We start from the raw sequence: 27,348 nt of genomic DNA on the forward strand, positions 1-27,348 counted from the left end.
GGCGACATGCATCAAAAGGTTACACAAACTGACCCATTGCAGCGGCCATTAAATATCAATAATGATATCAAAAAGAACCAATAGTAGTTGGTAAATGTAAAAAGTAGTAAATGTAACTTGCCGATCGCAGACTGATAGTAGACCTATTCCATATTATGGCAACACTTATGGCAGGTTTCAGTGCCAGTGTTGGTATTAGAGATGGACCGATCCGATATTATGTATCGGTATCGGTCCGATACTGACCTAAATTACTGGATCGGATATCGGAGAAAAATAAAAAATTTAATCCGATCCATTAAATATCACGAAAGCACCTCACAAAACTTGCAACACGCCGTAACTCACCTCAGAATGTTAGCACGTCAGAGCAGTATGCATCACGTGATAGAGCGGCTGTGGCATGCGGGACCTGTGGTGGTCTGGATAGCATGTGGAGCTTCGCTAGCAACCCGGCATTTCATCTCCGACAAAGTTATCCCCGAGAGAAGTAAAGCAAGTGTGTAAGTCCATCTCTGAATGTTTGTAAAGCATTCCTGCGTTAAGCTTACCAAACGATATATGGAGCGACTGCCTCTTCTTGCTGCTACGTCAATCATGAAACTGCTTAACGATCAGCTGATCGGCTTTTCTGTCGCGAGTCCGTCTCTCTGGTTTGTTTTTGGCCCACTTTGCACCAGAAAGAGGAAACCAGCGGCTGAACAACAGCAGCACGTTTGAGCTTGATAAGCTGTTGTTAGAATTTATTTAATATTACTTTCTACTCCAGGATCTTTTTCTACGTAGCTGACGGCTGGTAACCGTGCAGGGGCGGATCTAGCAAAGTTTAGCCAGGGGGGCCGATAGGGCATGAACAGGGAAAAGGGGGCACAAAGACATACTTTTCTTTCTTATTCTCATTTAAAATGTCTACCTTTTAATAAATAATTATCCGAATCTTACACCCAAAGTTTTAATTTGATGTAAAATGAATAGAAGTCCATTACTGTATATAGTGACTATTAAGTCTAATATATATATACCCTAGTAAGCTATAGTACTTTTTCCTTTGGGAAGGTACCATCTGTGCAGTCTGCAATTTTGTTGAAGAAAGATGTTGAATCTATTTAATATTTCTTGAAAAATAATTGATTTCTGTGCTTTTTTTTTCACACTGCATCAAATTAAGGTTGATTACGTCGATTAAGCATCATGAGGTGGAGCGTGAGGGGTGGTTCCCTATTTTTTATTTATTTATTTTTGTTGTTGCTGGGAGTTGGAACCCTATTAGTTAGGTTGCTTAATATTTACGCTAAGTACTCTTTAAAATACCAGAATAGGGAGGATGGTGTAGGTTTAAGTTTATTAGATTGATCAGTATTGCTGAACTATGAAATTTTTTTTTTTTGCATATAGGTATAACAGAATAGCTTTAGTGTAGTTGTTGTTTTAAACTTGAGTATGAACTTATACAAAATGCAGCAAGATATTTAAAAAAAAACAGTTTTGTTGATTAAAAAACACTATATCGGATTCATATCGGTATCGGCAGATATCCAAATTTATGATATCGGTATCGGTATCGGACATAAAAAAGTGGTATCGTGCCATCTCTAGTTGGTATGTTTGACAATCTCACAGCAAAAATCAAATGAGTCATTTATTTGAATAACATAAGCTAAATACAAAATTCCTGACCAAAACTAAGCAGAAAACTTTCACTCTCTGCGTTTACATTTCCTGGTTTTTAATTACATATAAGATTTGAAAGAACATCCCTTTACCATACATGGCATATTTCACTTCTGCAGTATTTCACTACCAGTCAAATCCAATTCAAATGTGCAATTTAAAATCTAACAAACGAGACAGCCTCAAACTTTGGCCACCCTTTTCAAAAAAAAGCTAATTTAGTGAGCTTGCCACTGTCTGTCACTCATGAGTAAAAGACATTGACATGGACTGATGTCACCGCTCCAGGCCGCAATATGAGAAATATCAACACCAATAAAGCAAAATTAATGTTGATCTTTCTTGGTAGTGAGGAAAACTACAGCTGACGCGAGCTGTTTTAGTTGGTGTCGGACTATTTTCGGCAACATTTATTGTGGAAATGAGAACATAATAATCTTTGGCAACATTACATAAGAAACATTAAAAGAAAAAAACTGATGATGACATGTCATTTAACTAATTGTACCACATAAACAACAAGGATTGAATTTCGTATTTTACTGCAATTGGAAAGAAAAGTTAGAAAATGTGCAGTTTGCTCATTTTAGTCTTTTGCTCAACGCAAAGTGAGATAAATGGTCTGCTTGCTCATTTCTACATTTCAGTTCTTTTTGATTCAGTCAAACTGAAGGGTTGAGGGCTTTGGGTTCATCTTAAAACCTCTGAAAAGGGTCAACTTCATTGCTGACCTCACCCGGAATCGTTTCCCCAAAAGGAAATGACTGCAACCTCCACTGCACTTTGGTCATGAGCTAGACTTGACGAGCCAAACTACAAAGAGCTTAATCTATTTATAGGGAAACACTGCTACAGTACAGTGATCAGGGGGAAGAGGAACCCCACAAGACGGAAAGACAGCCGGACGCCGAGGTTACACGCCAACTGTCAAGATCAAGTAGAAGTCTTGACATTCTCCTACTTTAAAACTTAAAGCCATTTCCTCTACCTCTCAGAAAACATTCTTCTGACTTTTTATGTTGTCAATTTTTATGTTAAATGCAAGTAAGAAAACTGCCTTGAGAAATCATCCTTTGTACAGAGGAAATAATTTCTGTATTTTTCATTTTTGATGGCAAAGAGCATCAAATAATTAAAGTTTTTATGCTTATATACAAATACAGTTTGTATCTAAGCAGGAGAAATTATAATATATCTAAGTTAGGAATACAGCTACATTTAATGCAAGTACTCAAAAGATCTACAGTTGTGTTGCTAGGATAGAGTAGTTTCAGTTTTAGTCACCGTTGTATCATTTTCCTAAATCAGTTCTAGAGACATTGTCACTAAGTAAATTTAAAGTGTTTTTGCAATTAAAAAACGAAATAAAAATATATAACATATTCATCCTTTTCATCTTTTCATCGTTTTCACCCCCCCAGTCTAAGGGGTACAGATATTACTGACAAGTGACGAACAAAAAAGACAACAAAATGGAAGAGAGTAAGGGGAAACATTTTTAAAAGGTTATGAAATAACAGTCTGCTGTCAACAGTGAGTGAGATGCAACTGAAAGGGCAGAAAAAGAACAATCATGGGAAGCAACATAGGAAGGTTAAAATAAAAAAAAAAAAGAAATAGTGGAAGAGCAGGCGCTGTAAATCATAACCTGGTGTAAACGAGTTAAAAGAACTTTAGTCCTGGCTGTAAAATGTGGACTGAGAACAAGAAAACTGTAAGAAGCTCAGACCGCTCCATCAGATGATGTTTATACACTTTAACAGCATCCCGCATGTCCCCAGATGCCAGTTTCCTTCACGCACCACAAACTGCTTCCATAACCAACACATACAGTGAGATTACTACCTAATATATTGATTAGCAGTCTTGAGAGGAGAAAAAAAGTAGTAACAAGTGAAGGTTTTTACATTTTTACTTCAGATTTGGTTCAGGTTACAACACATGGGGTCCATTACCCACAGGTGTCACATTTTTAGGCCTTTACAGCAATGAAGAATTCAACTACCAGCAAATCTATTTTCAAGATTCACGTGAGGCCTAAAAACAAGTTTTTGTTTCCAGTGCTAAAATAAAACAAGAAAAATAAATTTTAAGTTTCAACTCCCCCATTGTCCAATCAGGTTCATATTTAATAACAAAACTTTGCAACAAGCTGGGGGAAAAAAAACTTTTCAAGGCACAATAAACACACTAGTTGGATAATTGGAGCAATACTCTGTCTCTGATTCAGTGTGACAACAGGAAAGCAGACAAAAGTCATTCACATTTCCTTTCTTTCTATTCCCTTCACTGATCATTGTCAACCATCATCAGTTAAACACCTGTCATTTCCTCACAGCAGAAGGAAATGTTGGACGTTTTCATACCGAGATCATTCGGTTATACAACCTCTAGACTTGTTTGGGCACAACTGCTCAGACAGGATATTACAGGATAGTACAACGCCTCCTACTCCCAACTGGAAACTGGTCATCAAAGCAGAACCATAACTGTACTAGGAAAAGGAAGAAAAAAACAAAACCACCAGACGAGCAGGTCCTATAAGGTTAATCAGACAGTCAACGAAAAGAAAAAAAAAAAATCATTCTTTTTACTTTAACTTGGCATTTGTTTTATAATGTCAACAACAATATAAGATTTAGGCTTTATCACCTATGGATCTCTGCAAATACACAACACCAATGTTTACAGTCACTGCTAATTGCTGCTACTTTGATGTTACGTGTTTTTAAGATAAGCTGGCTAACCACGGAGAGAGAAACCTTCAGTTTGAAGTTTACCCACTTATACTCAAGTGTCTGTGACAGAATCCTAGGCATAATGTCATTCAGCCTCACCACTCCCTTATTATTGCTGTGTGTTAAAATATCTACTTTCCTCTTTTATTGACTCTCACTTTTCCCCCCTGATTTTCACTAGAGGAACTGACAGATTAATGCATCTGTGCTTTCTGTCAGTGCAAACATTAGGAGATAGCACTCACGGTTACATTTTCTTTTTACAAAAAGTGATAAGATATGGATGTACTTCCTCTTGGTAAGGCAATACCCTCAGGAGGTTGCCTATTATCCACTCTAGTGTTTAGGGAGCAATGCATTAAAGTAATTGTTTACCAGTTGACAGATGTTCATCTTTAAATCTTGCGTCTCAAGTACCACCCATCTAAGTGAAAAAAAAAGAAAAAGTCTGGAGCAATGCGCTCAATTCTGTACAGCACATCTGCCTGTGATGGAAGCTATTTATGGTTTGAGGAGTGATATTTTGCCAGGAATAACTCAAAAGAACCATTAGTTCTGAGTGAGCAGATCTGTTTTTTTCATTTATTTAAGCTGCCTTAGCACAGGCAGATGTATGACAAAGGACATTGGGGCAGACCTAAATGTGATGCCAGGTGCTCTGATAATAGTAGGTGTGTGCTGGGCACTGTTAGTTATGTGGTGGTGTGGGAGAATATTAATGTCCATGAGGCAAGTAGTTCCACTGCAGGAGAGAGGTATGGCTGACTGCTTTCACACTGTGTTGTGTAATGTGTCTGGAATTTGATGAATATGTACAGACACACACACACACACACATAAAACCTTACCATTCTGTTCATCCAGTTCATTGCCAATCTCCTGGCCCATTATCTTCTGTCGGCTGATGACAGCTGCTAGTGCATCCAAGCCTGCATCCTGAGCTGAGATGAGAGGAAAGAAAACAAAGACTGTTACAAGCTTGACCATGAGACGAAAAATGAATCAACTGATTTTATGTATTGTAATTTACCATGACTGCAAAACAAGGCAAAATGAAATGAATGTGATGAATGATACACAAAAAAGACAAATGTAGTAGTGGTGACATATATATGTCGTAAATATTTGTGAAACTGGAATGACAGGCTGCTCGTAGAAGAGAAGAGAAGAGAAGAGAAGAGAAGAGAAGAGAAGAGAAGAGAAGAGAAGAGAAGAGAAGAGAAGAGAAGAGATTTGGCCTCTGCAGGTTTCTAAGTTTGACACACTCTTTACCACAGGAATGTTTTTTAACCACAAGTTCATGGGCTTGCCATTACCCAACTCCACCAGAAATCCCACGTGGGACACAAAACCTCCATATGGTTTGGTTTCATTGTCTTAACAGGAATCTCTGATCCCAAAATGACAATAACCAGAGCCGTAATGGAGACATTGCAATGAAGTGTCATATGGAATCAGGTGAACTAATGTCTGGGTGTTCAAGTCATGTCAGAGCCAAGAGACAGGGGAAAAAAAAACGGTGGTGAGTTTACGATATTCCTTCATGGTGTGAATTATGATGATGCAGTTATATACTTTGTTCGGTCAGCACAGGTTTAATACACATATGGTAGTGCCTGGGACTTACTCGTTATCTATTTATTTTGCTGCTTCCACCAACACTTTATTGTTATCTTCTTATGTTTACTAAGGCAAATAATACAGGATACTGTATAAATGCTACACGTGTACTGTACTTTATTTATATATATATATATATATATATATATATATATATATATATATATATATACATACATACATACATATATATATATATATATATATATATATATATATATATATATATGAAATTTACTATAATTTTAATTGTTCTTGAACAGTCATGTAGTTACCCTCAATGACTCGTTGTTGCTGCTGTTTAATCTCTCCAAAGGTCAGCCCCTTGGTCTCATCCGATTCGTTGATCAGCCAAGGGTTGGCTGAAGTGCCTCCACTGGCTCCTGCTCCTCCGGCCATCAATGTGGACCTGTGACATATAATCATAACAATTCTTAGTTTCCCAGCATTCTTCCGAAATAAAACAAACATAAATAGTAAAAAAAAAATAGGTCCATAATGAAAACTAAAAATTTGCTTTGGAAATTAAATTACTGATACTTTCCAAACAAAGCACAAGCAGCAGTTAAACTATGAAAGTAAAATGCACATCTGTACTATTACAGCAATTACCTATACCAGAAAAAAATCAATCAATTCTATGCTTTTTCTAGGATCTATGACACCCCCACAGATCACAGAAAAACACTGGTTATTTGCTTGTCTTTTAATGATTGAAAATGCCTCGGCTCTTGCAGTATGTAAACAGTGCATGTTAATCTGTCACAGAACTATGGACTGCAGAGGTTTTGCTCTGACAATGTGACATACAAGAAAGCTCTTTACACTATAATGTGCTGCGCTAAACAACCCTGTGTGGTTTGAAACCTATTCTCCTCCTAATAGCTTAAAGCTGTGTTTCTGACCCCCACCAGTTTTGACTGTCATGCTGTGATGGGTTCAGGGTCTGTGAGTGAGGCTGGTTTTAATTGCGTCTCTTCAGCGCTGTCTGTTGGTCAAACCCAACATAAAGGACCTGAACCACATACAGCTTTACCAGAAATCAAGACAGAAACTGATAATTTGACTGTACTTAATTTTAAGTATTTGCTGTTTTATCAACCTTTCAAACCCAGATGAAAACAGCTTGCTTTTTTTGCACAACTAACACAGAACACTACTTTTATCATACCCCCATTCACAGTCTGCTGACTGCTTCAAGTCACCTCTGAAGTAGCCACTAAAGTGCTATTAAGGCTATTCACAATGCAGGCAGGCGGAGGCTGATACAATCTGAAAAGAGGGTGAGACAAGGCATTTAGTCTAATCTCTCCAACAGGTTTGATTACTCTGAGACTATGTGCCAGGCTTCCACTTCCTCCATGCAAGTGTTTTGTGTGAAAATCCAATTAACAAGTCAGCAGGGAGCGCCAGAATCAGTCAAGTGGATCTCTTGGTACCCACAAAACACAGACTGCCACTGCAGAAGCCCGAACATCCCATTAAGGACTGAGTGACTTAGACAGGTGAGATTTAACTACTTCCAACTATTTCCACTGCAATAAAATACAATGGAAAGGTTCAGGCATAACAGTGGGAAGATGGATCCATGGGCCAGCAGGGTTAACGCAGGCTTCAAAATAGCCGCCTTCTTAGTCTGAAATGGAGATGCTTGGAATATATTGTTTTGGGGATGGATTAAAGTGTCCCTTTGGCAATGTTGTTCTACTTTTTTTCTATCCAAAGTTCTCACAAAAAAAGAGTTTAAAAAAAATCAGCTTAGATTATCCAGGCATGTCCAAATCTACTCCTTCCCACATTCCGTCCTCAGAGACCACACAGTGGGAATGGATCCTACCCACAAATCCAAATTACCCACCACATATCACCATTAAATTTAGGTCTCATTGAGCAAACCAAAAGCCATATGACCACATAATTACAGTTTGCCGAGCTAATTTACTAGCAAATCTTATTGGAGTTTTTTTTAATTTTCAGAGCCTTTTATGTAATTGGGTGTGTGGTCTGTAAAAAGATGAAAGCCAGTGCAAAGCACCACTAAGCAGATCAATCACAAAACCAAAGCTTGTGAAAGATATCAGAGAAAGGCAGTCCCATCAAGGCATCAGCACACAGGTTCTCTAAAGTCTATTGAGCTGATGAAACTGAGAAACTTTGTTCTCGTATTTTGGTATTTTAGCTACTTGTCAAAAAAAATAAATAAAATTAAATACCACCACAATAAAGCGTGCTGTACCAGGGATGCAACTAAAAAACAGCCACGAGAAGCCAGGGAAAGTTAACAACATAACCTCATCTCTTCCTGTTAAAGTAAATATCACCTGGCCCACACCAGTTAAAATCTTACACAAAATAATGACTCTACCTAAAGATTTGCTAGTTATCATGTCTGCCTCACAGCACTGTCAACCTACAATGGTGTAAAACAGTGGTTCCTTAAAACCACAAGACGAGGCAGTCTCACAGAATGAGGCAATCCCCTGAGACTCCCATGTTAGGGGGCCCGACTTCAGCAATGAAATATATACTTAAAGCCTGGTACAAATCATTTTCAATGTAATCTTTGTATATTATTAGCGCATTTCCTAGGAAGAGTAAGGGGAGGGGCATATTAGGAGACAGTGAGAGAGAAGGAAAGCAAGAGGACGAAGGTAAGAGAATGGTTTGGACATGTGCAGAAAAGTGATATTGGATATACTGGACAAAGGATGTTGAAGATGGAGCTGCCAGGCAGGGGTAAGAGAGGAAGGCCTAAGAGGAGATTCACAGATGCTGAAGGAGGACATGCAAACAGTTGGTGAGACTGAAAGAATGAAAGTGTGAGATGGAGGCACATGATCTCTGTGGAGACTCCTAAAGGCAGAACCTCACAGAAGTATCTGACAGGTATATGTGACAGCTTTGTGCAATGGCGCCATACAGATGTAGCTTGCTAAATAGCAATGGCCAAAATATCATTGAGGATTTATAATATGGAATCCATGACATCCATGTATATCTTTTATATACAGTGGTGGTATCAAGCTCTTTCCGTAACTAGCAGAATACGCTGTGTAAGTATACAGTATAGAGTACACTATGTCAATTGCTAGTAATAAACTTGCTCTTTCTGTTTCCATCATTTGCGCGTGAGTGCGTGCCAAATGTGTAATCAACAGTGCAAAGCAAGCAAATCCATTAACGAAAAAGAATTAGCTATGAACTTAAGCACCCTGTCAAAATGGTAGGCACACAGACTTTCCTCCGAGTGACAGCACCAGGGGAGGTCATACAGGATGTACAAAGACTCGCTGAAAGTTAGTGACCGGTGGCATATCATCAAAGCAGAGACCAGAGCCTATGACCTCTCAGGTCAAGAACACAGACAAGAGAATGAGGATTCATTATTTGTAATTGGGCAACCAGAGGTGGAAATTGTACTAAAAAAACTCTCAAAGAGGACAAGTTACAAAATGAAAGGCAGCGTGATCTGAGCAGGATGTTCATCAATCAGTGATGCTTGGTTTGCTTCTTCTGACACTGACCGAGAAGTGACAGAAATTTTCGGTGAACAAATATTCCAAAGTGGGCGGAGAAGTAAATAAAGTACTACGTCAAGCACTACTGTGATCAAAATATGTTAAGATAAAATGAGATCTTTGAAAGCGGGACAATATGTGATTAGTGATTTTTGCACTATTCACTTTCTTAACCCTTTATCCCGTTTATAATAACTTAACATGCCTAATGTTACCTGGAGGGCTCAGACTCTGTAATATCGCCCTTGAAAGTTGCATTTAGCTGCTTCTCTCTGGTTAGCAGGTCATCAATGAGATTCTGCCTCCTGTCAGCTTCAGACTGCATTCTGATGAGGTCATGATAAGGTCACACAAAAAATTTGCAATGCTTTAACCACTTTTGATGAGCAGGGACAAGTTATGTTTCTAAAACTTAAGCGTGTTGCATTATTGAGGTCATTTTCTAAGCACTCTAATGCCCCCTATTGGAACACCTCTGCCAATGTAAGCAAAGCAGGCTCTTCACAGTTCCAAACTGAAGGATACATGCGGCGAGACGAGGATGCCCGCAACAAACCCTCCTTGAGCTGAGCGATATTTTGTTTCAGCTTCTGAAGTGAAGCCCGTAGCGTCATGTTTATCTGAAAAGACAGAAGATAAGCTCACTACTAAGAACAATCAACAAGACAATAGGAATGTGAAGGCAATACTATTGTAATTATGAGGTAAGAGGCTACCTTTGCAGGGTTCCCCCCCGTTCTCTGTTGTCTGTTCCGTTCATGGATGTTTTCAGCTATTTCCTGTGCCAAGCGGCAAGTGGCATCGTAATTTTGTAACCTGCAAATGAAAAACGAGAATTAAAAACTTGAACTGCAACATCATCAAGTAGCCAAAGATGAAGTAGCAAAACTAAGATTAAAACTAAGCATTTTAATATAATCATGGATTTCATATATTTATTTTTTATAGTACTTTTCATTACAAGTAAACTTTGTGTGTTTAATATAAAAGATAAAAAACATGATGCTTTGTGTAATGGTTGTATTACTCCAAAACCAAACTGAATTTAAACTTTCGATCAACATCCTCACAGTGTAACAAATGTTGCTTGGCTGAGAAGTCATTCGCAAATCTTTTTGGGTCCCTGCGTCAATATTGCACAGAATTTTTTCCCCCCACACACTGGGCTAAGAAGATGTTACCTGTTACACAAATGGAAGAACTGCATATGCATATATAACAGATACTCAGGAGACGGGGGCCTTTCCATCAATGATAAATACCTCTACTTTTGAACTGACACAAGAGGATGTGGAATTTTCTTTATATATCTTGATTATGCTTCCTTAATATCAATACTGTTGTGAAAGTCAGAATGTCTTTGATGAAAAAGTGTTTGCCCCCTTTCCTGATTTTTATTTTTATTAATTTTTTTGCATATTTGTCACACAGGTTTCAGATCACTAAACAGATGCACTGTATTTTAGTTTCGGGCAACTTCTTGTTTGAACCTTTTTTTGTGTGTAGGATGTAGCAAATGAAAAATAAATAAATAAAATATTTCTAAACTTAAAATGTATATTTTAATCATGAAAATAATGATTAAAGCATAAAACTGTGCAAACTAAAAATTAACCTATTGAACAATGGATCAAGTGAAGACTTTGGATGACGTATTGCCTTAATCGAAAAGCATGAGCTAAATGGCTATCAGAATCATTGTTATTAAATATTATTATTTAATATTACTGTAGCTTATAAAGCGTCAGAAACGCAGCACAAGCTTTGGTTTTATCATGTGACATTTTTAGCATTCCTTTTCCCCCATTCTCTAACGCTATTTGATTTGCTGTTATAAGTAGACCTGACGACGACGACAACAACAACAAATTGTTTTCTAATCCGAATCTAAAACCACCAAGCTACTTCTCGACACACGAAGCGATTACTTTTTAATCACGAAACAAAAATACATGTTATTTTATTTGGCTAATCTTCGTAGCTACCACTTTCGCTAGCTATATTCAAAGTAGTTACAATGCGTAGAAATAATATTTGTTGTCCTTAAAAATACGTCTGAGTCATTTTACTTTTGCATTCAAGACAATGACTTACCAGGCGTCCTGAGACATTATGATAAAAGTCAGCTATTAACCCAAGTTTGAACTAACTATCCGGCTGTAATCACCAGCAGCCTGCTTCTTGTTTTGACGAAACGTCACTACGGTAGGCGACAGGGACATATTTCCCAGGACTTCTACAGAGTGCGCATTGTAATAGCATAATGCTGCCCTCTATGGGTTAGGATTTGCTGTTAATTTTTGACTCACAGGTCAGTTAAAGTGTAGAAATTTCAGGGCTGCTCGACTAACTATTTGGGAATTTCAAACGAAAAAAAAAAACACTTCAAGCAGAAATAAAGACTCATGGGAAAGCCTTAGACATGGATGACCTACAGTAAAATATAATTTAATATAATTATAAGATGTGATTTCAATTTTCCAAATTTAAAAAAAATCTGGATGTGTGCCTATGACTTTTAGATTGAGCTGCCTCAGCCTAGTCAAAACAACATTATGTTTATCATCAGCCTCTCTCTCCTTTGACTAAGTGCCTATTCCTCTTTTCAGTGTTTCCCTGTTCAATCTCTGTTTTTTCCTTGCAAATGCTGATTGATTCACTTTTGTTCTAGCAGAGTTCTCAGTTAATCATAGCTTCCTTGACAACAATGTCTTATCCAACTTATCATAAATGTAGTAGTTCTTTTATTCATTAGAACAACCAAGGATAAATGTTTTTGTTTATAATCTATCAGACCAGATCCAACTGTTTTATTACAATAAGGAGAGCGAGATTCTTATTCTTACCTATAAATTCCCAATAATCCTCCAAAAAACACTCCAAAGAAGCTGCATATAGCAGGGGAGGGGGGGGGGATGTTTTTAATTTATTTATTTTTATTTTGCTTTTCATACATTCAAACACCAAGAAATGGGAAGATCTTGATACAGCAGCAATATAAAAAGATTTGAAGGATACCTTTCCTCTTGAAGCCAAAGGCCACAAAGTTCCTTTTAGACATGGACATTTTTGATTGTCATTAACCATTCCACTGTCAAAATTTTCCACTCTTCCAGCAGAAACCACCCCCATGGTCTTGGTTTTACAGAAAACAAGTGAAGGCTGCTTAAAATGAGTTTTTTTATGCAAGTTAAAGCCAGAATAGTCTAATAGTAAACTTTTGAAAGAACAGCATTTCATTTCACAAGTCTATAAATCCTTCATAAAACTTGTACAGACACATTATTATGAGTGACTCTCAAAGATGAAAACAAATGACAGCAGTAATCATTTAAACACAACTTTGAATCGCTTTTAAAGGCTTACAGAAATAGTAGCTAAAAATCTTTCTCCTAAATACTTAAAACAGACCTGCAAAAGCAACTTACATAAACATCCAAGTAAAAAAAATCTACAACTGTTACCACAAAATTTATAAAACATCAACAATATTGTAATGATAGTCAACATCAAACACCAAAGTGATACGTGTTCATGCTTAGTTTGTTATTTTTACCCTGCAGTAATTTTCTTCTTCTGTACAGAGATGTAGGAAATATGTCAGCCTTAAGAAGAGAAATGCACTTTTGATTGGAGTGTAAGAGTGGCACCATGCATGTAATCTTCTAAGTGACTCGTCACTTTTGTAAACAGCAGCAAGGCACAACAAAGGAAGAAACACCACCTGCTAATTTACACAGTCTATGTCACAATATGGCAAGATTATTCAGTTTGAAGGACAAATGTATTTCTGCTCTGTTCATTTCTCATACGACACAGGTGTTAAATCTATGCTTATTTAAAAGATGTTGTTTTTTTCACATCTGATAATCTGAGAAAAAACATCATGCATGTTTTTTGGCAAGGAAAGTTTCAGAGTTTGTTTTTCAAGTCCATTCCATTATGTGCCGACACATAGAGTAAGTACTTGTAGAGGTTTTATGTTTTATACCCAAACAACGGTTGTGTTTAGATGAAAATATGTTGTGTTCAATAATAGTCTTTGGAAGATTTCTTGGAATAGATTCTACTGGCATTTCAATGCTTGAAGTATGTGAAGTAATTTCAAAGAAAAAGCCATGTCTAGGACATAATTGCTCTCTTATTTCTGAACATGTTGACAAGAGCAAACCATTTCAAAGACTTTCAAGGAATGTGATGTTCAGTGTTCAAATACATTTTGGTCTCGTAAGCAATTTAATTAAATTTATTGTGAAATCCTGATAGTTGCACATTTTTAAAACAGATTTGTTTTTTTGTTTGTGTGTGTGTGTGTGTGTGTGTGGGGGGGGGGGGGGGGGGTCAGCTATGTGATCTGGAAATGTAAGGTCTTGTTTTATGATTCTGATCATGGGGGCACTTGGGTTCCAGACACTGATTGCTTCTCAGAAAGACACAGTGCCAAAGATATAACCGGTAAAACAATGGAACTTTTCACTTTCAGTGCCTGAATTCACCAACAACAAACCATGTAGAGCTCACATGACCAAAGCCCACAGGCCTATATAAAGCCCGGATCCTCAGATTGTGCAGCTAGCAACAGGAGAAACATTACCTTCTAACCTATTTTTCAAGGAATAATAGGAATTGAGATGATTCATGTTTCACGGACACCAGAATTCTTCAATTGTGGAAACATGAATTTATTCCCAGACGCATTCTCTGACCACAATCTGGAATCTATGGCTAGTAGCAGAACCAGACAAAGGTCTCACTCCTATTACAATGCAGAGGGGGAAAAGCCTTGTGGTGTGGACACACAGAAAGAAGAAACCTGTTTAAGACCTCGATCTAGGTGTGTATTCATAATTAACTATGCTTTTACTCTTATATTATCAAAATTAGGTTACTGGCCAGATAACCAAATACTTCTAATTAACCAGATTTGTGGGGGGGTTTTTCTCTTCTGACTTGAATTACTGAACTACATAATTAATATTGAATTGAATGTCTTTAAAAGGTCTTTTTACAGTTATGAGACATCGGAGTTATGCTCAGAAGATGACATAAGACACTTTACAACCTCCCCTACGTCAAAACAGATGCAAAGCTCACTGCCAAAGTATCAAGCAACCAAAAAGGAGGAAAGAGACGGGGATGTGTCGGTTGTTGAGTTCACCTCTACGAAGTCAAAGCATAAACCAAACAAGCAATCACCCTCTAGAGAAACTTGTGGTAGTGAAATAATGTTTTTAAAGTTGGATATGGATTTTAAAAGCAAAATAAATAAAATGAAAATCTACAATAATAATAATAATAATAATAATAAAGTTACATGTGTATGTTTTGGCTCAGGCAGTAAATGCCATCTCAAGCAAGTTTCCATGATGACCATCTCTGAAGCAGACAACTGGGAGATTTGTTCCAGCTCTGGGATGAAGTATGGGCAGTTTGTGGACTGGGAGAAAATTGATCCTGAAGCTGCAAAGAAATATCAACAAATCCTACGGAGTGAGCACCAGCAGCTTAAAACTATGGCTCGGGAAGGATTTTGGGCCATGCCACACACACTAAGGGCCAAAGCTTATTATCACATCATCCACAGCATCAATTCTATGTATGTGTTTGTGGCAAGTAATGGAACCACTGTGAGCATTTTTACTGAAATCTGCTTGAACCAAATTTTTGACTGTGTATTGATTTTATATATCTGCAGAAGGGCTGTCACTCCAGACAGAGATGTCTACTATGAACTGACTAAGAAGCTATTTGGAGAACAAAAAAATAGTAGCCACCCAGTGCCGAAGTATATGGAAGATGGAGAAATACCAAGGTAATATTTTGTGATACTGCAATCACACTTCATAGCTGACAAACTGTCTTAATGATGAGCTTTTTGTCTAATTGGCATTGATTTTGCTAATTTTGGCTACGTTTATTAAAAGCATCCACAAGACTAGCAACATATATATATACATATATAACAGAAAAAGTTTACATTCTAGTATTATTATACTTCTGCACTGCAGTAAATGTGACCAAATCGGTCATTGCTTCCTCTGTTCTTTTCCAGATACTGTCTCAACAAAGCAGGCCTGAATTCTGCAAAAAAAGTTCTTCTTTGCCTCGGAAAATACTTCATAGACATGAACTTCTGCCCCATTCTACCCGCCCTGGTCTCCCTCATCCTCCACTTCAGCGAGGATGAAGCTGAATGTTTCTACAGTGTGTCCCGACTTATCTGCTACAATGATCCCAACAAGCGCTACATTGACCAGACTTTCCTCACCTACCGTGCGTCCTGTATGACCTTTGGAGACCTTGCCAACAAATGCTGCAGAGGCATTCGCAAGCTGATAGCCAGCTCCCACCAGAACCTGTTTGAGTTTTACTCTGACTGGATCATGTGGATATTTGCTGACCTTCCGTTCACATATGCCATTAGAGTTCTAGACGTCTACCTACTGGAGGGCTACAAGGTCCTCTACAGGTTTGTTACTGCTGCCGCATTTCAACAAATAAACAAAAAAACTTAGTCCTAAATATGTCATTTCTTCTGCCATATCAGTTACTCTGAGAAAAAAAACCAAACATACAGACAAAACAATTCAATAAATGTGTTTCATAATTATTCTTTGTAGGGTTGCTCTGGCTTTGCTTGACCTCTATAAAGTATCAGTGTCATCTCGAGTGGCAGATGTGGAAGACTTCAGAACAGACATGAAAAGATTTGTGCAAAATGTAGCTCGCCACTGCACGGCTGAGAAGCTCCTAGAAAGAGCCTTCAAGATTTCAGTACCCACAAGGAGAGACCTTAACCTACTGTTCACTGCCAATAAAGAGTCACTCATACTAAAAGGTGTCAGCATAGACCAGAAAAGGTGGGTTAATACTGACATTGTCATGAATCAGATGACGAATGGTATATTTGTATGTAATAAAGGATTAATATACACAAACTTAGTAGTATTGAATATTCCATTCCAACTAATATGAACCCTGTTTTCACATATGTTTCCAAAAGGCTACCAGTAGAGACAGTGGATTTCAACAACTTTCGTTCCAGTGTTGTAACAGGGACGGAGATGAGAGTCATCTGGGCCTGGATACCTGAGCGCTTTGCCCTCTTCAGTCCCTTCAGGTTGTTCAGCACAGCTGAGCATGAAAGGACTCTTGCTTCGTAAGTAACCTTTGTTCTGCGCTTCAGTCCCACTCGGCAACTACCTAAAAAAAGAGGCGTGAATCATGTAGAGGAGTATTTATATCATATCGCAATAGCTTTAATAGTGTTTACTTTGTATCAAATTAATATCTGTTGAACTTCGCGTCCCTGCAGTGAAAAACAATTTTCTTTTGTAACCGTCAGCAGGTGTGTTTTTACTATCAACATTTAGAGACAAATACTGTTTTTTTCCCCCTGCGTTTAAACAGTGCTAAAACTTCTCTCTGATTTAACATGAAATTTAAATAAAATAGGTCTTTGTTCTTGAGGGGCAATTGTATGCCAGTTTGGCATGTATATAATGTTGTTGTGCATTTATAAAAACAAAAGGTGTTTTGTATATTTTTATTTCATACAGATTCTATTCACATGTGGAGGGACATGAACCATCTGTCATGATTATTAAATCTGTGGATGAAGAGGTAAAACTATAAAATAATCAATATTAGGATACATTTTATTTAACATGTTAAATGAGCCTCAGAATTGATCCTTATGCTTCTATAATGGTGAGATTTAGCCGACGCAGTAAGTTTTGTATGCCATTGACATGATGTAATTTCTCTTATCTTAGGTATTTGGTGCCTTCTTGTCAACTGATGTAGCAGAAAGAAGAAAACAAGACTCAGAGGAACTTGTATACTTTGGAACTGGGGAGTGTTTAGTTTTCACGGTGAGCTTTCTTCTTGTTGAATTCAACTTACCTTAGATTTAGATTGACCATGTATGGGTTTCTTTATGTTAATATAGAGCAATGCCTTTGACACTGCAAGGCGTCAAACAAGATTTGTGATTACTGTTTCAGCTCCGTCCCAACATGGAGCTCTACCAGAGATCTATGGTCAATATTATGAGCCCAAGAGCGTCTCCTGAGAAACTTCGAGGCAGTATTAGTGCTTCCCCTCAGGCGTCAACTAATGGCAACATCCCCTCCAGCACAACTCTGACCTGTCCTGCTGAGACACTGCAAAATCCCAGCTATCTGATGGTCACTGCACCAGTGGAGGAATCCATGTCTGCTAAACAGCCCAAGAGGCCTAAGGAGCAAGAGGCCTCCAAGTTCATAGCAGGCGATGACAATCGGCTTATTATTGGTGTGTTAGTGAAACATACAATAGATTGGCCTTTGAAGGAACCTTTAATATATTGTGTGACAGGGAAGCTGCGAGTACTCTGCTCATATCTATGTGTCTTCTTTCAGGTGGTGATGGAGGTCATGCTCTCTGCCTGCAAAGAGACCTACAAGGGGGTTACACAGAGCCGTGTGAAACTTTTAAGAGCATTGCACTCTGCAAGAGAGACTTCAAGATCCAGTCCCTGGAAGTGTGGGGCATCCAGAACTCCATTTCCATTTCTCATTGTTTTCCTTCTAAGTGAGTTAGAGAAAACAGCACTGACTATTTTTGGTAAAGACTGAAAGAGTTTTTCCTTCAAAGAATTTGGGTGATTTTGATTGATATGCAGCTTACAGACATTTCACACTTGTCCTGTGAAATGCTAAATTGTGTATTTTTTTTTGTATAGTTAGGTGAGATTTATTTTGTTAATCAAAGTTTATTTGTACAGATCTGGGTCACATACAATGTCTTAGTGAACGTTACAATCCAGGAAAACAAAGCTTGTAGTCTCAGGGCAGCTCCGAAGGAACACAATGACGCTCGTTTTGGTGCATATACTCACTTTTCTGTGATGAATCGAGGATAACTAGTTTTATAATACTCTGTAATAACTAAAGCACTACATTCACTAAAGGATAATATTTGTAAACACGCTGTTAAAATTGCAACTGCATCTGGTTTTAATTGGGAAAACACTAACCTGCAGTATTTTATAAGATCTATGTCCACTGTTAAATTGTATATTTTGATTGTGCAGTTTATTTAGATTTGATGTACAGTTGTACAAAACATCCCTTTTAAAATCCTTTATTTGCTATTCCTCTCAGTTAAGTAATTTATTCAGATAAGTGTTTTATTATTAACATGGCTGCATTTGTAATGGGATTGAAAGCAAATAACGTTTTTTAGTTATTTATTTATTTATTTTTTACTTAAGTCTTTTACTTAACATTGTCAGCATTCCTGTTAAAAAAACGAATCCTCTTTTGCTCCTCTTACAACATTTATACTTTAAAAAGAAAAAGAAATTCTGCTTTAAAGCTCCTTTACTTATATTCGCAAAATGATCTGTATATTATATCGTTTCTACCTGCAAAGATTATTTCTTAACATTAAGAAACTTGCTGAAGCTAGTCTCTGTAGCTTTATGGAACCATTTGGAGTGACATGCGAAAGGAGTGGATTACGTTTTCTTTGTTTAGTGATAACAGAAAAAAAAGAAAAAAAACTCTACTAAAGATAGATATAATGTAAAAAAAAACCTCAAGATGTCTGGTTGCCCTTATATCCATTTTGGAGAACCTTTGGTATTTGTGTTCATTTAGCTTCAACAACCTGTTTTTGTTGTATAAATAAATGTAATGAAATCAAAACAATAATAATTTTTAAGAAAGAAAGAAAGAAAGAAAGAAAGAAAGAAAGAAAGAAAGAAAGAAAGAAAGAAAGAAAGAAAAAAAAAAGAAAAGGAAACGATGGCTCTCAACGTCAACATTTACCACGATCTGAGCGAGCCCCTGCTGGACATCTGACTGAACCGCAAATCTGTTAACCGCAAAGAAAAAGCACCGGTTCTTGAAAGTACGTGAGCAGTTGAAGGCACCATGCAAGAGAAAGAGCATCAACCCCAAATTGCTGCGCCGTGTTTAGCAGTCCGTTGCTTACTATGATGGGGCTTATGGTCATCTTCTTATGGCTACCAGTGCATCATGGAGTTAAGGGAAATGAAATGACAGAAGGAAAAGCAAAGGAAGCTACAAAGAGACCGTTGATGGATATGGATATCAGTGTTAGTAGGACCGACATTGAGAACAGAATAAGGCACAAAAATGAAAGAAATGTGACAAAAGCAATGGGAGGAGGAGATGAAAGAGCGATGGTTTAACAAAACAAAAAGGAAAATATGAGAAATGAGAAGCACAGGAAGCAGAATTTCGGTCCACACGCCATACCAGTTGGTGGCGTAATGCATATAAAGAAGAAGAAGCAGTCCGCGGCTACGAGCTGTCCTTTCACGCGAAGAAGTTTTCGGTTAAAACTCTGTGGATAGAGGACGTGGTAAGCTTTCTCTTTTACGGATTATTAGAGAAGTGGGCCTGAATCTTGTTTACGCCTCCGAGGCTGTGCTGCGTGGTTAGCTACAACGTTAGCGACAGTAGCTAGCAAACGTTGTAAAAGTGCGGCTGTTGTGTTTGTATTTGTATACCGTTGTGACAATGCGTTAACACTACCCTCGAGTTTAATTATAACCCCTTATCGACAATCGTTAACCACGCCGGTGTCGGTTTCGCTGCAAGTGGACGGGTTAATGCTCGAGCGGCCACACAAACATTCTAGCAAATCTGTGCAAAAGCACAGATATTTTTTTTTGTATAGGTAAATAAACAACATGTTAGCTTTCAGAACCAGCACTGACCACTTTCAGTTTCACGTGCATCTTTAAGTTTAGTTTGAGGATATTGATACATACTTTGAGCGTTAAGGGTTGTTTAGTGTTGTTTTCCTTCCACCGTCTTGATACAGACACTGGGTGTGTGCAGCACACTGGACTGTTTAACCCACTGCATACATGCTGCTTATCTTTTATGCTGCTCATGTTTTAGATGGCATGCTCAAAATTTTGGCGTGAACAAAATGCAAGCACGGACCAACTAATAGTGACTAGTAGTGCCACACTCTACCTGAGTATTTTTGATGCTGTAATGTAGTTAAGGGGTGTTTCCAGCTAGTGCTTTCTGTTTGTGCTAGGAGGGGGCAGTTCGTAATACAATTGGAGTTTTAAAAAAAAATGGTACTAGCAAGGCAAGGTGTACCTGATAAAGTGTGTGGTGAATGTAGATTTGACGTAATTTAGCGATAGTATCTGTTTTGCATAGTTTGCCCACCACTGATAAGATCTATTTTTTTTGTTTTTGTTTTTTGTAGAATTGTAAAATTTCCCCCCAAACTTCCAACCAACTAATCATTAGTTAACCACATAAACAAGTCACAGCCAGTTAGTCAGGAAGGTCCAATTAAATACAATAAAGTGTTTCTGATGCCTATGTTTTTACAAACTCAAACACCAAATCACTTGGATTTCAAGTGGGATAACTTCAGTTCAATTAAATTTTATTTATATAGCGCCAAATCACAACAACAGTCTCCTCAAGGCGCTTTGTATTGTAAGGGACACCCTACAATAATCAAATGACCCTTTGTGAGCAAGCATTCCTGACAGTGGGAAGGAAAAACTCCATTTTAACAGGAAGAAACCTCTTGCAGAACCAGGCTCAGGGAGGGGCGGCCATGTGCTGCGACCGGTTGGAGTGAAGGAAGACAGGATGAAAGACATTCTGTGGAAAAGAGCCAGAGATTAATAACAAGTGTGATTCAGCAGATAGGTCTATTAACACATGTTGAGTGAGAAATGTGACTGATAAGGAAATACTCAATGCACCATGGGAATCCCCCAGCAGTCTACACCTATTGCAGCATAACTAAGGGAGGATTCAGGGTCACCTGATCCAGCCCTAACTATATACTTTAGCAAAAAGGAAAGTTTTAAGCCTAATCTTAAAAGTAGAAATAGTGTCTGTCTCCCAAATAGGGCTGCCACAAACGATTATTTTGATAGTCGACTAGTCACCGATTATTTTTGCGACTAGTCGACTAATCAGATCATCATCCACTGGACGTAAAACTACAGCTTATATAACTATCATTAGCTTACAGCTTTAAGCTTTTAAGGTGCTAACTAAAAATAAAGACAAGATGATAGTTTATTCAATTTTAATGAAATTTGCAGATTGTTTCGGTAAAGTTTAATAAACTCCTTGCTATCTAAAATATAACAGGACACCGGGGTATATTCTCCAGCATCTCACACTTCTGATAATCAGCTGTCTGCTTGACGTTTATTCAGCTGTGTAAAAACTATAACTTTAATCTCAGCCAAACCGATTTACTCAGGAACAAATAAAATACTAAAAAAAAAAAAAAAAAAAAAGGCCAAACAACAACATTTTTAATTTATCTAAGTGACTCATATATATTTAACCCGAGTCGCGAAAGACGGCGGTGGGTTTGAAAACAATTTGCCGGGAGTCCGGTGTTCTCACGGCGCTAGTGACCTAGCCCCCGGCTAGCTATCAAGCTAGTGGGTAACAGACGTCTCCGAAAACTGAGCCGATATTTGAGGTTTACACAGCTACATTCTCGCCTGAAAATATGTTAAACGTTTATTTTGTGACCCAGAAAGAATAATAAGAGTAATATTAAAACTAAGTAGCTACCGCCATTGTTGGAAACTAAGCTGGGCCGTGCTATGAATTCTGGGACACAGCTACTTCTTCTTCTTCGGGGTTTAACGGCAGCTGGAATCCTTGTACATGCAGTGCTGCCATCTTCTGTTTCAGTCCGTTATTACACTCTTAAATCCTGCTATTATTCCTGCGTCTTTTGCGATCTTACAAAGCTTCAAACGACACGTCGACTATTAAATCAGTCGTCGACGATTTTGATAGTCGACGTAATCGTGACTAGTCGACAAATCGTGGCAGCCCTACTCCCAAATCAAACTGGAAGCTGGTTCCACAGATGAGGGGCCTGAAAATTGAAGGCTCTTCCTCTCATTCTACTTTTAAATACTCTAGGAACAACATGTAAGCCTGCAGTGCTAGAGCGAAGTGCTCTAATGGGGTGATATGGTACTACAAGGTCATTAAGATCAGATGGGGCCTGATTATTTAAGACCTTGTATGTGAGGAGCAGGATTTTGAATTCAATTCTGGATTTAACAGGGCTAACTTGACAGTTGTTCATCTGAAATAGCTCTCCATTAAGACTTTTATATTAGCTGTATCAATGCTTATTGTTCCCTTTCCACATCAGTTTTGTTTGAATTTCCCTGGATGTGTCTAATGAGTCCTTTTGGTCTCAGACATTAGCTACAGTACGAGTTTGCATCGTGGAAACTGTAATAGTAAATGTCCAATATGTAGATATATTGTGTATTTGTTCCTTAACTGTTTATGGGTTGTACATCAACAGGCTGCAGCAATGGGCCCAGATACCACACCTGTCCCTAAAACAGAATCTGCGGAGGAAAGTATGTATTGAGGGTATTTTGCATGTTTCTCCCCCTTTGATCAAAATTTGTGTAATAAATAAGTTCACTTTTTTAGTTCTAAAAAGCCTGGTTCCTTATCCAACTGAATTCGGTGGCATACAGTGCATGTGGAACAGAACAGAACTAAGCTCCACTGAACATGAATTACATATGTGTAATAGGGCTGGGCCATATTATACCGTTCACGGTAATACCGGTATAATGTTAGGCAACGATAGGAAAATGAAATATCACAATAGAATATGAGTAAAACGCGCATGCGCAGTGCCTTTGTTTTCATACGCACATGGCCGATTGTTGAGTGAAACAGATGAACCAGAATTGGTTTGTAAAAATGGTGCAACTTCAGTGATGTGGAACTGGTTTGGTGTTTGTCCATCAGATACACGACAAAGCACATTTTTTTGCACAATACGAGGTTAGTCATTAATATACTGCAACAACATGGGAATAGAGCAGCTGCCAGAGAATTCAACATTAATGAATCAATGGTACAGAAGTGGAGGAAGCAAGAAGAATGAGTTTAATAAAGTTTGATTTATCTGACTGCTTTGTTTCGCTTAATGTGCCTTATAATCCCGTGCACCTTATGGTCCAAAAAATACGTACTGCACACTGCAGTTTAATGTTGCAAAGCACCTCTTTTTAACTTCAGTGGATATTATACATGGTTATGCTCAGGATATGTCAGCCCATTTCTACTGGAAATGCCTTTTGGTTAAACTTTCAGCAAGGAATTTGCATTTGCACTGTTACATTTTTATAAAGCTTTAATGTACATAAAAACCAGCTTCTTGTTTAAGTGAAAATAAATGGAAGGTTGTCTTTTTGCGCTAGTAATATTGTGGAGTTGTATTTTCTCTCGCATCAATTATATCGTCAGTTATATTGTTATCGCAAATTTTCAAATATATATCGTGATAAATATTTTTGGCCATATCGCCCTGCTCTAATGTGTAACATGGTAAAAGTCAATCATTGTGTTTTGCTTACTGAGATTTGCTAAGTCACTTCAGTCAGTAACACACTCAAATTGTGTTTTTAATGTGATTCCTCTTCAGATCCAGAAATAGTGGTGGTGAAAATCATCTCAGACTCAGATTCCAGTGATGCTTCAGTGATCACCGAGCCAGAGAACTCCAAACAGCCACAGAGCAACACATCAGACAAGTGTTACCCTTGCACTGTCTGTGGCAAGATATTTGACAGACCGTCAAAGCTGGAGTGGCATAAACCTGTACACACTAGCAAGCCCAAGACTCTTCATAACTGTGAGCATTGTAATATAAGCTTTACAAAAAAAGAGACGCTGATCCGACACCGGAATTGCCACAGTAGGACTAACAAGCACCCCTGTCCCGACTGTGGAAAAGTGTTCAATAGACCCTCAAGGTTAGAGAGGCATAAACGCACACACACAAAACAACCCAGGGTACCTCATCAGTGTTCATACTGCATGAAGACGTTCAGAAAACTTAACAAACTCATTCGTCACAAGCGTATGCACACTGGAGAGAAGCCTTTCACCTGTTCGGTCTGCGGTAAGGGATTCTCCGAGTCAGGTCACTGCAAAGCACACGAAAAGACACACGAGGAGCAGCTAGAAAAACCTCACAGTTGTGCGGATTGCGGGATGTGTTTCTTCAAGGCCTCGGCGCTTCGTAGGCACTTCCGCTCCCACACAGGAGAGAAGCCTTTCAAATGTACCTTATGTGAGAGCTGCTTCTCTCGCTCTGAGGGACTGAAAAGGCACATGAGGAGCCACACAGGGGAAAGACCATACAAATGCATTATCTGTGGCAAGCAGTTTTATTCTCGCCAGGATTTGAATATTCATGGATTGACCCACACAGGGGAGAAGCCACATCTTTGCCCTGTGTGTGGTAAAGGCTTTTCACAGCTGGGCAACATGAAAGAGCATGAACAAAATGTTCATATTAAGTCAGAAAAATATATTTGTAATGAATGTGGAGCAACGTTCTCACGAAATGCGTCACTGACAAAGCATCGGCGGACACATACTGGAGAGAGACCCTATCTGTGCCTCATCTGCGGCTGCAGGTTTAAATGGAGCCATTCTCTCAGCAGACACCGGAGGTCACACGCACACAGACAGATGGCTGGGGACACATCCAAAGAAATACTACGTTTTGAAGGACCTTCAGAGAATCCCGACAGTGTAACGTAAAAGTTGAGTGTTTATTAAAAGCACATTTCCTCTTCATTTAGTTTTGAGAGAGGAAGAAGCTCATTTCTGTTCTATTGACAAGTTATTAAAAGTTCTTGTGATGATTCACCTTTCTGCTTTCATTGCTGACTGTCCACTAAAATTCTTTTTAAAAATCTCAGTTAGGACAGGGCACCAGGTCTGCTCTGTTCACAGTTCACTGTTATGACATGTGGTGTGGTTAGCGTTTAAGAATATTTCATAGTTCTTTACCAAAGGACAAGGAAATACAGTTGCCCTACCAAATGGCTGGAAAGTTTCTCTGGACCAACAGTTATATCAGTACAAAATTTTGTATGGTGCAGTGCAAACCAGGATGTAGCTAAGTATTGCTTCTTTCTGTAGTTTATAAAACAAAGTGTACTTTCTTTACAAAGTAATTGTTACCTAATTTGCCATCATAAGTGCCAAATATGCAGATTTAAAAAATTTAAATGAACATAGAACATTGTTAGATTAGATCTAGAACATATATAAGATGTAGTTGTGTAAACCAATGATTTTTATCTTGTGCATGATAGCTTACTTTCAATAAAGATACATATTGTCACATACTGCGATTATCTTTGTAGTAATTTCAGACAATAAACGTTCAATGTTTTTATACTGATAATCAGTAAATATGCTGAAATATATTTTAAATAGAAAGTATACCTGGGTTCGAACGGGAGGCTGTTATTGGCTTTAACGGTAAGTTTCTCCCCCCCCCCCCCCCAAAAAAACTTAAATTAAGTTTCTGATACGACAGCTGAAACGTCTGGAGTGGCACGCTCAGTACTGTACAAAAATTTGTACAGTAAAATCTCTAAAATATATCTTACATATTTTACAAGAACAGGAACGTTTCTGTCATTTAACTGAAATTCAAATTTTATTTGTCACACACGCAACCCCATACACAGTATGACATGAGGTCAGATGCCTGTAGCTGTGCAGTGCCCAACCATTAAATGACAGTAGGTTTACAGTAAGATATACAAATTTACAGGTTACTACAAAATTTAAAGCTTTAACTTAGAAACAACTGGGGGGGGGGACTTGAGCATTGGGACCTGCAGTGTGAACGTTACAATCCAGGTAAACAAAGCTTGTAATCTCAGGACAGCTCTGAAGGAACACAATGATGCTCTTTATGGTGCATATACTTACTTTTATGTGATGAATTGAGGAGAACTAGTGTTATAACACTCTTTAAAAACTAAGACACTACATTCACTAAAGGATCATATTTGTAAACATGCTTTCAAAATGCATCTGTATGGTTTTAATTGTGTATTTTGATATTGTAGTTTATGTAGATTTGATACACTGTTATACAAAACATCTTTTGACTTCCTTTGTCGTTTGCTAATTATAACAGAAATTTCTGGTACAACTTCGCCTACTTCCAAGGTGCATGGAGAGGATGAAAGAATTCACAATGCAGGAACTCCAGCAACACTTAGGGGAAGATGACCAACGCGTTTCGGCTTGTGGCCTTCATCAGGGTCATCATTTGCTAATCTCCTCAGTAAAGTAACTTATTCAGATACATGTTTTATTATTAAAATTATGTGGCTGTAACTGTGATGGGACTGAAAGCAAGTACAACTTTTTATTATTATTATTATTTTATTTTTTATTAAACTTAACTCTGGTTTGGAAATTCTAAAATTATCAGCATTTCAATTATAAATGAATGTCTTTAGCTCATATATCTATCTCTCTCTCTCTCTCTCTCTCTCTCTCTCTCTCTCTCTCTCTATATATATATATATATATATATATATATATATATATATATATATATAGAGCTGCAAAGATTATTTCTTAACATTGAATAATTTGCTGAAACTAAGTAATCTCTGTAGCTTTATGGAACCATTTATAGTAATGGGAGTGACATCTGAAAGGAGAATATAGTTTTCTTTGTTTAGTGATAACGGGGGAAAAACTACTACTGATAGATATAATGTGAGTAAAAAGAAAAAAATCCTCAACATGTCTGGTTGCCTTTATTTCTATTTTGGAGAGCCTTTGGTATCTGTGTTTATTTGGCTTCAACAACCTGTGTGGGTTTTTTTTTTTTTTGTATAAACAAATGAAATGAAATCAATTTTAAAAAGAAAAGCAAGTGACGCCTCTCAACGTCAACACTGTCCACGATCT

General features: G+C 37.9%; 3 protein-coding genes across 3 annotated transcripts in view; 2 read left to right on the forward strand and 1 right to left on the reverse strand.

Moving 5' to 3' along the window:
* The window catches only part of stx8 (syntaxin 8), a 46,438-nt gene extending 34,666 nt beyond the window's left edge, over window positions 1-11,772 (reverse strand). The window contains exons 1-6 of the mRNA XM_082535907.1: window positions 11,642-11,772; window positions 10,264-10,363; window positions 10,073-10,167; window positions 9,763-9,873; window positions 6,305-6,438; window positions 5,258-5,350 (exon numbers count right to left, since the gene is read on the reverse strand). Coding sequence (XP_082392033.1) covers window positions 5,258-5,350; window positions 6,305-6,438; window positions 9,763-9,873; window positions 10,073-10,167; window positions 10,264-10,363; window positions 11,642-11,658 — 550 coding nt within the window. The 5' untranslated portion in view covers window positions 11,659-11,772. The remainder of the gene's footprint in view (window positions 1-5,257; window positions 5,351-6,304; window positions 6,439-9,762; window positions 9,874-10,072; window positions 10,168-10,263; window positions 10,364-11,641) is intronic.
* Window positions 11,773-14,139: 2,367 nt separating this feature from the next.
* Window positions 14,140-18,742, forward strand: LOC309708115 (TBC1 domain family member 24-like). Its single transcript, XM_082535890.1, has 11 exons — window positions 14,140-14,381; window positions 14,547-14,761; window positions 14,882-15,143; window positions 15,243-15,359; window positions 15,600-16,016; window positions 16,168-16,407; window positions 16,551-16,706; window positions 17,107-17,170; window positions 17,323-17,421; window positions 17,554-17,842; window positions 17,950-18,742. Exons 1-11 carry the CDS (start codon window positions 14,179-14,181, stop codon window positions 18,123-18,125), a joined length of 2,238 nt encoding a protein of 745 aa, XP_082392016.1. The 5' UTR covers window positions 14,140-14,178; the 3' UTR covers window positions 18,126-18,742.
* Window positions 18,743-19,363: 621 nt separating this feature from the next.
* Window positions 19,364-25,754, forward strand: LOC309708122 (uncharacterized protein). Its single transcript, XM_082535899.1, has 3 exons — window positions 19,364-19,921; window positions 22,895-22,952; window positions 24,035-25,754. Exons 2-3 carry the CDS (start codon window positions 22,904-22,906, stop codon window positions 25,159-25,161), a joined length of 1,176 nt encoding a protein of 391 aa, XP_082392025.1. The 5' UTR covers window positions 19,364-19,921; window positions 22,895-22,903; the 3' UTR covers window positions 25,162-25,754.
* The last annotated feature ends 1,594 nt before the right edge of the window (window positions 25,755-27,348 follow it).

Source organism: Aulonocara stuartgranti, assembly GCF_965226115.1.
Source record: "Aulonocara stuartgranti genome assembly, chromosome: 6".
NCBI classification, from domain to species: Eukaryota; Metazoa; Chordata; class Actinopteri; order Cichliformes; family Cichlidae; genus Aulonocara; species Aulonocara stuartgranti.

Excerpts from the sequence above, each read along its gene's own strand:
- LOC309708115 (XM_082535890.1), top strand. The coding sequence starts at position 14,179 with ATGATTCATGTTTCACGGACACCAGAATTCTTCAATTGTGGAAACATG. Across the intron at positions 14,762-14,881 it reads ACCCTCTAGAGAAACTTGTG|GCAGTAAATGCCATCTCAAG; the intron begins GTAGTGAAATAA and ends GTTTTGGCTCAG. Across the intron at positions 16,408-16,550 it reads GTCAGCATAGACCAGAAAAG|GCTACCAGTAGAGACAGTGG; the intron begins GTGGGTTAATAC and ends TGTTTCCAAAAG.
- LOC309708122 (XM_082535899.1), top strand. The coding sequence starts at position 22,904 with ATGGGCCCAGATACCACACCTGTCCCTAAAACAGAATCTGCGGAGGAA. Across the intron at positions 22,953-24,034 it reads AACAGAATCTGCGGAGGAAA|ATCCAGAAATAGTGGTGGTG; the intron begins GTATGTATTGAG and ends ATTCCTCTTCAG.